The sequence below is a fragment of the Mus pahari genome, chromosome 4, assembly GCF_900095145.1.
Source record: "Mus pahari chromosome 4, PAHARI_EIJ_v1.1, whole genome shotgun sequence".
Classification (NCBI taxonomy): domain Eukaryota; kingdom Metazoa; phylum Chordata; class Mammalia; order Rodentia; family Muridae; genus Mus; species Mus pahari.
Genome location: NC_034593.1, coordinates 126,492,059 through 126,502,294, shown reverse-complemented (window position 1 = coordinate 126,502,294; position 10,236 = coordinate 126,492,059). Strand labels below are relative to the sequence as shown.

The 10,236-nt window shown below is 37.0% G+C and overlaps 1 protein-coding gene across 4 annotated transcripts in view; it reads left to right on the top strand.

Moving 5' to 3' along the window:
* Positions 1-10,236, top strand: part of Rap1gds1 (Rap1 GTPase-GDP dissociation stimulator 1) — a 139,145-nt gene that overhangs the window by 58,811 nt on the left and 70,098 nt on the right. For all 4 annotated transcript variants that reach the window (XM_021195727.2, XM_021195726.2, XM_029537412.1 and 1 more), the window contains exon 4: positions 683-808. In XM_021195727.2, coding sequence (XP_021051386.1) covers positions 683-808 — 126 coding nt within the window. The remainder of the gene's footprint in view (positions 1-682; positions 809-10,236) is intronic.

Here is a 10,236-nt window from a genome sequence, read left to right as displayed (position 1 = left end):
TCATAGCAGGAGCAGACATGAGTGACCCTGGGTAGACCTGTAAATGGGTGCTCATAGCAAGAGCAGACAGAGTGACCCTGGGTAGACCTGTAAACGCATGGACATAGCATACAAACAGATATAAGTGACTATGGATAGACCTGTAACCGCATGGACATAGCAAGAGCAGACGTGAGTGATCCATAAACCGAATGTTAAGAGAGCTGAGGAATTCAGGATTTTTCTAGGCCTGAACAACTAAAAAAGACCTATTATTAAAGGATTCATTGGAACCTCTCATTTTTCTTCTAACTTTGAGCTTTTCAAGACCATGTAATGATAAACTGGAGCTTTGTAGCTTAGTTTATAGCTTCCGTTTTAATCATCTCATTATGCAGCAACCCTGCCACCATTGCATGCTGCACCTACAGCATGCTAGTCATTCCCAGGAGATAGTGCTAGCTCAGCTATAATGAAAGTTAGTTAAAATACGGCGGAGCTTACATACGGCGGATAATGTGGCCCTACTAGGTTTTGTATGTTTATTGGTTTCATCAGGTATTTAATAGGGTGGTAGGCAAGAAATTTGAACAGAAATGTACTTTCAAATAGTAAACCCTTTAAACTTAGCAGTATGTGTTTCTTTTACTAGGGGAGATGGCGTATATTTTGAGTTCTAATGAAACATGTCTCTTCTTTTCAGAATTTATGCGAATCCCATGTGTAGATGCTGGATTGATTTCACCACTGGTACAGCTGTTAAATAGCAAAGACCAGGAAGTGCTGCTTCAAACTGGCAGGGCATTAGGAAACATATGCTACGATAGCCGTAAGTATCAAGATATTGGTGATACTTTTATCACTTTTAAAGAATTGTGAAATTATGATTTTCAAGTTGGTGTCAGGATTGACTTTTCTAGACAGGCCAGTTAGCTTTAGCTCTGCTTATTCAGCAGAACTGACAGAAACTTGGGCCACCATGCTCTTAAGGAAGTAGTTAGAGGGAGTAAATCCCCGTTTTTTTACAAGAGATATTTTCTAAGTAAGTTGCTAAGATTCTTGAGACCTTTAAGTTTAACAAAACTCAATTTGCAGATCTTTAAATTAAGTCTTACTGAAGTACTATCTAAGTGAACATGCTTCTGGAAAGTTTTAGTTTCTTCGTCTGTCCAAATGAAGTTTTAATTAATTGCCATTCAGTTAAACCATTCGTAAACCCCACCATCTCCTCAAAAGCTAGACCAGCCCACTGCATCTGCATTGGCTCCATTCTGTCATTGCCATCCTTACCACCCTCTGGAAGACCGTGCTATACAGAGGAAGCAAGAACTTGAGGGTTGACTTAGTGTAAACATACCTCAGTTGCTACTTCTCATCTCACGTATACACTGAAAACTTCTGAGTATAAAGTTGGACTTGATGACACATACTTTTAATCCCAGCACTCCAGAGGCAGAGGCAGGAGGATCACGAGTTCAAGACCAGCCTGGGCTATATAAAGAGAGCTCAGCAGACAAGCAGCATACTTTGAGAGTGTTTTCAAATTAGTCAGGCATATCTTAGTTGTCTCTAGATTTTTATTTTTTGAGCCAGAAACTACACACTTATCATTCAAGTTTAAACCACCTACAAAATCAGCATTTATATAACCAGAATAATCTTACTGTGTTTTTCTTGTTGAGCCCATACCTTAAGTGAGTTGTATTTTGCTGTGAATACTAAATATTTGGGGTTTTTTTTCTAACACAATGTTTTAAAATGTGATTTATACCTGTGAACCATATACATATTTATAGTAAAACAAAAACAGCAAAAGAAACTGTAGTTATTAGCTCTAAGTGTTCTGTAGCACAATAAAGGCGGCCTTCTTATCCTCACTCTCTTCTCTTTCCTGTGTAACGGTGACCGGGACATCTGAATATAATAAAGTGTAGGGTCCATTTTCCAATCCCCGATGATGCATGTAAAGTTACATATGTTCTATTTGAATCTGACTCTCTGTATCTTAAGGTACTAACTTCATTTACAAAGTGAGTTTTTCATTTTATAATTTTGCATTGTGTGTGAGAGTATATGTGTGTGTATGTGAGTGTGTGTGTATGTGAGAGAGTGTATGTGTGTGTATGAGTGTGTGTGTGTGAGAGACTGTATGAATGTGTATGTGACTGTGTGTATGTGAGAGAGATTGTGTTTGTGTGAGTGTGTGAGTGTATGTGAGTGTTTATGTATGTGAGTATATGTGTGTGTGAGAAAGAGTGTGTATGTGTGTGAGAGTGGTTTTTATTAAGTATCATAGACTGTGATCTCAGCTCCCAAAAAGGATTCATTGATATAAAAACAAATTATTTTTATTAATACATATCTCTAACCTCTGCACTTAGTAGTTACCAAATGGTTATATGTACTTTTAGAGTATTATAAATTATGGTTTCATTCTTGCCCTTCTGTGTTTACTGGAGTATATAAAATCATCAAAAGTCTTTAAGTATTATTCAGCTTAATTTTTCTTGAATTTTTTTCCTCCTAACATGGGAGTTACTGCCTCTTATGGGGCTTTTCTCCTGGCGTCTCATTTGGTAATGGCAGAATAGAATACTGCACTATCTTCTGGTTCTTTGAGGTTTTCATGGATACATACAACCATTTTATTCCCTGTATATTTTAAAGAACCTTGAACTCCAGGTAGCAGATATCAAGATAGTACAGCTATAATTTGATGAAACCCGAAGGTCACTGTGATAGTGTTTGTTCCTTTGACTTATGAGATAGGCAATATAAAGTTTTATTGGTACAGTCGGGGCTGTGACATTAATATGTTTTATTTGTATAGAGACATTTACAACTACTTCATCCTTCAGTGGAAATTACAGTTAAATAAACACTGTGACTTGAGCCAGGTTTTTTACTTCTTAGACCTGGTTAAAGAAAATGAAGCTAAGGGTGTTAAAAATGTTAAACATAAGTGATTTATTGCTATAAATAGTGGGATACAATAGATTCATTGTACAGTGTTGTCACGTGTATAACTTAAGACTGCTTTCTTATCCTTTTATTTTAAATTAAATTTTTGCCAGCCTCTTAGTGTTTTCTCCAGAATTATTCTAGAAAAACTGGAGTATATACTTAAATACCAAGATATGAAAGTATGGATTTAGTACTGTCTAGTTACTCATGAATTCATTTGAAGTGCATTTCTGGTTTATTTCTTGACAACTGGGATTTTTAAGAAAAGTTAGGCTTACCTGAGAAGGCAGTGCTGACTTCCAGTTGAAATAATGAACCATTTCCCCTTTATCAAGAAAATGATGCTTTTAAGATAGTAAGAGAGGAATAAGAAACATTATAAATTAGTAAATATAAGGGACTCGCTTCTTCAAAATATAACATATTTTAAAATTCATATTTATTCTTAATGAAATTTAACCTGTCAGACTAATTTAGGTTGTAATTAGTTTGCTCCAAATGCATGATTTTTAAAGGTGTGGTTTTTGTTCGGGTTGGTAGTAGGTATTTGGTAGATAGATTAGATAATTGGAAAACTAGCATTTACAGAAGGCACTGTAAGCAACTCACTATAGGAGGGGGAAAAGGAGAAATCTGTGTCTATGTGATAGACATTTGCTAGCATAACTTTAGCAATTTATTTGAAAGAAATAACTATAAAATGCATGGAACTCTAGCAGAGAAGTGGGTCAGGCTTCAGTTTTAGTAACAGCCTTGTCAGTTCCCGTTATAGGTGTTCTTCCTAACGGAAGGAAATGTTCTTACATAATCCCTACATCATGAAACAGAGCAGCACACTTGCCAGACTGGATGGAGTCGGGCTTTCCTGCTGGCGGACCTTTGGGTGCATCTCTGGCTTGTGTGTGCAGATGAAGGAATCACTGTCTGCGGACAGTTTTCACTTAAAATTGTTTAGTGTGCTGCCTTCCATATAACTGCTGAGGCATTTCATTATGGATTCCTCTCCCAAGGCATTCAAATAGACTTTCGATGCAAGCAACATTTACCATTTTTTTGTGCCAGGGTAACTATTAGCTTCGCCCAGAGTAACTGTTCCCGAGAAGTTTGACATCTTTCAAAGAAGTTGAATACAGAAAAATTATGTTGCAATTCATAAAGTAACCAGCAAAGCTGTGTGTAGTAGAACCTGCTCAGGAATGTTGTTTTAACCAGAGAGGTATTATATTTAAGAAGTACTTGTTCTGTGTGCACATTCCCTTCAGAGGTTATAGTCTAAAACCCAAGGGAGTGATTGCCTTACTTGGAATTTTTGTAGCATTCTCTATTTTTATTGATTCCTAAAATTAGAGCTGTGCACATTGTAAATTGCTGATTTGTTCGAGTGTTCCTGAATCTCTAACCAGTCCATGGCATGTCTTATCTGCATTTAACGTTCCCAGGGGATACATTGGTTATTGGAGATTTGAGTTGCTGTTTAATGATATTACCGCTTGAGTTAAGGAAATAGCATTTGATGTGTGCGCACCTTTGATCCCAGCACACAGGAGGCAGAGTCAGGCAGATTTCAGAGTTCTGAGTTCGAGGCCATCCTGGACTACAGAGTGAGTTCCTAGACAGCTAAGAGAAACCCTGTCTCAAAATAAATAAATAAATAAATAAACAAAAAGATATGATAGGGACTAGCAGAAAATGAATATATAAAATACAATATTTATCTACTTCGTATAAAGAGCAAGATTAACACAATCAAAATTTAGAATTGAATATGCTGCTTATAATAATAAAGCTGTTAGTTACATAATTCTATTACATAGTTCTATTATTAGAATAATATACATATTTTAAGACTATTACTTGGTATAGTATCTCACTTCCACAGAAAAGAAAATTACAGTCCTCCTGAGTGAATAAAATAATTAAAACAAGTTAGTAATCCAGATTGCCAAAGGCAGTTTTTGTGAAGTAAAGTAAATTCTATTCATTTAATACAGTTCAAGTATAAAAAGAGTGGTCAGGTAAATGTATGTTAGTGATTCCTAATGTGTTACATGATTGATTGGTTGGTTGGTGGGTTGGTGGATTGGTATATGAGGTGGGGAGGGGGTGTAGCAGCCACATGAATGTACCAGAGGTAGACCTTGGATAATTTTCTCTACCAGCCTCCTTATTGCCTTGAGACAGGTCCCCTCCCTGGACAAAAATCCTGCTGTTTGGACCAAGCTTGCTAGGCAGTGAACTGCCAGGATTCAGCTCTTTCTACCCAGCAATGCCAGGGTCACAGACACCAGTAGACATGCCCAGCTTTTAACATGGGCCCTGAGGATTGGAACTCAAGTCCTCATGCTTGTATAGCACTTTTGCCTGCAAAGCCTTCTTCCCCAGTCCCACTGGTTTTCAGTCATGGGCCAAATAATCTAGTTTAAATTAACTGCAAGTGCCAAGAAATAATAGCTAAACAATATTTTATAATGAAAATTAGATTATTATATGCTAATATAGTACAGAAATGCTTTGAAATTATACAGGTAATCAATAGTTACAGCAGCTTTATTAAATGGAATATTTATTCTGGCACTTAGAAATATTTATTTCAGTGATCTAATTATTTGGTTAGAGGGCTTTGTTTTGTTTTTTTCTATTTTAGAAGAAATTGAATTATTAGCTAGTAGCATACCGATGACATTCACCTTTAATCAGTCAACTTACTTTCAGAGTATGCCATTTATAGAAGGAAAGAATGAATAACTGCTTTACAGTGGAGCTTTTAGATTTCATTATGACTATTATCGCATGAAAATACTTCATAAAGATGTTCTGTGTGGATTGAAGTAGATGCTGTGTTATAGTCCTTGTAAGCTCTAAAAAAACATTGATAAAAAAGAACAGTGCTTTAACTAAAGTAAAGAAAACACTACTCATGGTCAAAAGCAGACATGATGAGGTGATTCGAATACATACTAAATACGTGGCTTCTACTACAGTGATAGCGAGACTATAAGGTCCAGCTGCCTTTGAAAATAGGTCAAATAGTGCATTCTAGGAAAGGAAAGGGAATTGGTTGTCAAAAGTTATATAGATAAGTATATAAATGTTTAGTATGTCCCCTGGAAGGCCGGTAATGTAATAGATAGAACTTCAGCTGTACCATTTAATATTTCTGATTTTTTTTTTTTTTTTAGCTCTAAAGTTTGTTAGGTTAAAATAAACTTGTTTCATGAATTAAATAGGATTTATGGCTGGGTATGGTAGGGCACTTTTAATCCCAGCACTTGGGAGGCAGAGACAAACAGATCTCTGAGAGTTTGAGACCAGCCTGGTCTACAGAGTGAGTTCCAGGACAGCCAGGGCTACATGAGACCCTGGCTCACTGTCCACCTCCAAGTAGGGTTTATATATAAAAGCAGAACATAGATTATAAGCCATTATGCAAAGGAAATAAATACTATGATAATTCTAAACTATACTGCAACCTAATGTCGTATATACACAAGTATGTACTGTATATTTACAATGAATTTATAAAAGACAGGAAGCTTATAAAGAAAGGCAAAAAGTAAAAAATATCCTGTAAGAAGCAGGGCTAATATGCTTAACTGTATGTAAGCATTAAGTGAACCTCAGCTTTTTGGCAGCCATAGTGAACAACAAAAAAAAAAGAGTTGGTTTGTATGATTCTTACCTTATGTTAAAAGGAAGGTTATAGTTATTAAACAGACCCTTGAACCAAATGCAAGCAGGGAATTATTAGGACAATCCTGTGTGCACCTAGTAACAGTATGTGAAAGTGTCCTCTGGCTCCAGGTGTGGAGTCTTGGATGTGGTGGTCTGCAGAGTTTGCTCATGAGCGCTACTCAGTGACTTTTGTCTTACTCTTTAAACAGAATCCAAGAAACAACACCGTGTAGTTTTATTTGAGAAACATCGCCCAAGTATGTTGGGTTTTGATGGTTACCTCAAGTATGGAGCTTAAAATTTGGAAAAAGATTTTTTTTTTTTGAGTTGTTTTCTACTAGTTTAGCTTCAGAACAAGATACTTTGTATGATATGGCCAGGTTGAGGTCTGTAGAAAGAAGAGAAAAAAAGTTTGTCTTTGTTTATTAAGTCCATTGCTAGTCTTCTAAAAATCTAATTTGCATGAAAGTGAGTCCTGAAAGCTATGTTAATGCCACTGCACGAATCTGTACATAGATATTGCTTAGACCTGTACATACATGCACACACAAACTGAGAAATAATGAGGTCTGAATAGAGAGAGCCCTTAGATCTTCTCAGTGTGGATGCCCTGGTGAAGATATTGTATCTATATTGTGTGCTGTCCTCTTTGGACATGAAAGCAAATATTCAACAAGAACACGCTATGGTTGGGGTCTTGGATGTCTTGAGTTGATTGGGTTTTGTTTTTCTGTTTGTGTGTGTGTGTACACATGTATGTATGTGCCTGTGCCTGTGTGTCTCTGTCTAGTAGCTTCCTGTGAGCCTGTACATACCTAAATAAGAAGCTTAAAGCTTCCGTATGTCCAGGAGGTAAACATACTTTCTTCTGTGACAAATATTCTTACATCTTTTAGCTCTTCTTGGGATGGATGCTCTCTTTTTCCTTCTCCCCTCCCCCATGCAGACATAAAATTATGAAGCATTACCTCATAATGCTATTTTTATAGTGTTTGGACAATTCAAGTGAAGAGCAAAATTGCCTGTATGTTTTTGTGTTCCTCCGTGCTTTTAACAATAAACATATACATACATAAAATGAAACCAATGGCATTGGACCAAGAGTTAAGCGGAGGGAATGAACATGTTTATATTTAAAAGAGACAGAGCAATTCTGCTTTAAAGAAGAACTTGGTCAGAAGGCCAGTGTCACACAGATTCTGATGTAACTTCTGGTTTCCTGGGAAAGTTCATAAAGCCCCCCAGCCCAGTGATGGTGAGAACACTGGGAGAGGCTATCATGAAGGTGGAGTTGTTCTCAAGTAGCCTAACAGGGATGCGGCTCCCAGAAGATAACGGATGCTGGGTTTGCAGGTTTGCTGGCATTTGTCATATAAAGCCCATGTAAGGTAAGGATGTACTCTGCATCCTAAGGTATGGCAAGAAAAGGCCTGCAGTGTAGCTGTGATCAACATCTCCACTTTGACAGTAGCGAACAGTGTGGATATGGGGAGAGATGTGAGGCAGAGGTTTGGGAAGCTGTCCTAACCGGCCAGCTGTGATGCTGGAGAGAAGTTTAAATGTGAAGTGGAGACTGGGGTGGTACACAGCTGGTTCTTGGTTAGCATCTGTACGTGGTTTAATACTAATGTTAAATACTTCAGTAACTGATTTTTACACTGTGAAATCCCCTATGTGTTAAAATGGTACTAAGAAACCCAAACTGAGTAAAATTTTACTGTTAATAAAAATATTAGAGAAGAATAAACTGCCATTTGTTCATGCTTAATTATTTCCCACATAGCACTGTGTTATAAAAAAAAATGTTAGCAAAGAGATGGAATAATAGATTTTTGAGGAATTGTAATTTCACAGATATGAAGGTGGAGCTGAACTGTTGGGGTATTGCATATGACAAAAGTCAATGATTGGGGTGGGAGGGTGTGGGTCAATAAGAAACCACATATTGTTCTTCACACTTGATGTTTGTGTGTCTTAGATGCCAGGTTGCTTCCTTGTGCCGAGTAGAAAGTCTGAATGAACATTGACTTGACTCTTCCTGATTCTTAAGGTTTAGGTGATGTAGGGAAAAATCACTTTATAAAGCCCCAGGAAAAGGAATGTGTGAGCGTTAACTTTTTTTCCCACTTTCACTTTTCCTGTTAAAGCTGAAGTTTTTACATAAACGTAAATTTCCCACTCTGCTGAAAACCTATTAGTACATACTATCCTCTGTCCCATGTCAGTGATGGTGTGAATAGGTCATCTGTTACGGAAAGCACATTGTAGAAAGGAGTCATGTGGTAGTGTGCAGAGGTAATGTCAGTTCTAGCAGGCATAGCCTGGTGTCCATCAGCTGCAATGCTCTGACCTCACTTTCCATGGCATCTGTGAGACCAGTGCTCAGGGATGTGCGCTTACCTGTGTTCTTCTTGTCCTGATCTGCTATTATACATGGCAATACATAACTTTGAAATCCTACATAAATGCAGCATTTAAATCTGAATTATTATGTCACAAAATGCAAGTTTATGTTTCCGATGTGAGTATTTAGTGATCATGGTGGTTTTATCCCCGTGACTCATTTTTATAATTCAACTAATGGAATATTTATAATGTTGAGTCTCCTTTCTATCTTTTAGTGGATGCCATTAGCACCTAGAACATTTAAAAATATGTTTTGAATTTGAGAAATGATGTTAATGTTTAGTAATCTTTCTTCATTTGAAATCTTAAATAAAGATTTGAACACTATTTTAGTCACATAAAAATTCAGTATTTTGGCAAAACGATAGATAGAATTTAAGCATCAGAATTTAATTTTCTTCCCTAGTAGATTTATAAATATCCTTGTCTTTTAAAACATTATAGATAAGTCTATCATTCATCCAGGAAAATACTTCCTTTTAGTAAAATTAAACAGTTATTTATATAATTATATATTAAATGTATTATATATTAACATAGATAATAATATTTAAGGGGAATAGAGAAAATCCTTCATAAGCATGCAGATCAGGATGGCAGATTTATGTGGTTCTCAAAATGGTTTAGATCATTGCTGGCCATCGTCCCCTTCGAGTATGGAGGCCCCTTGGTGATACCAAACATTTTTCCCTTTCCTTTTGAAGATATTAATCACATAATAAAGATTGTACTTGCAGAATTTACAGACTGAGAAAATACTTTTATAATGTAAAAGAACAATATCTAGAATTTGGTGGTGGGGGCTGTGGGGGATGAGATGGGGGCTCTCTATGAGTAACCCAGGCTAACTTCAAACGTGTCATCTTCCTGCCTCAGCCTCCACAGTCCTGGGGCTGCAGATGTGCTGCTACCCCAGCAGGCTGGGCTGCCTTGATGGGAGGTGACTTCTTTGTAATTTATAAGACTTTAGCTCACGTCCAGCCACATTTGTCATTCCTTACAATCCGGAGAATCATGCCACAGAAGGTGGAAACTAAAGAGGATGGACTGATTCTAATCAGCCTTCTGTAAACAGAGAGAGAAATTGATCTCTACTGAGTCAGATGGAAATAGAAACGTAAAGACATGTTTGTAGAGAAGCGTGGGGCCAGGTTGGGGATTAGAGTGTGTGTGTGTGTGTGTGTGTGTGTGTGTGTGTGTGTGTGTGTGTGTGTG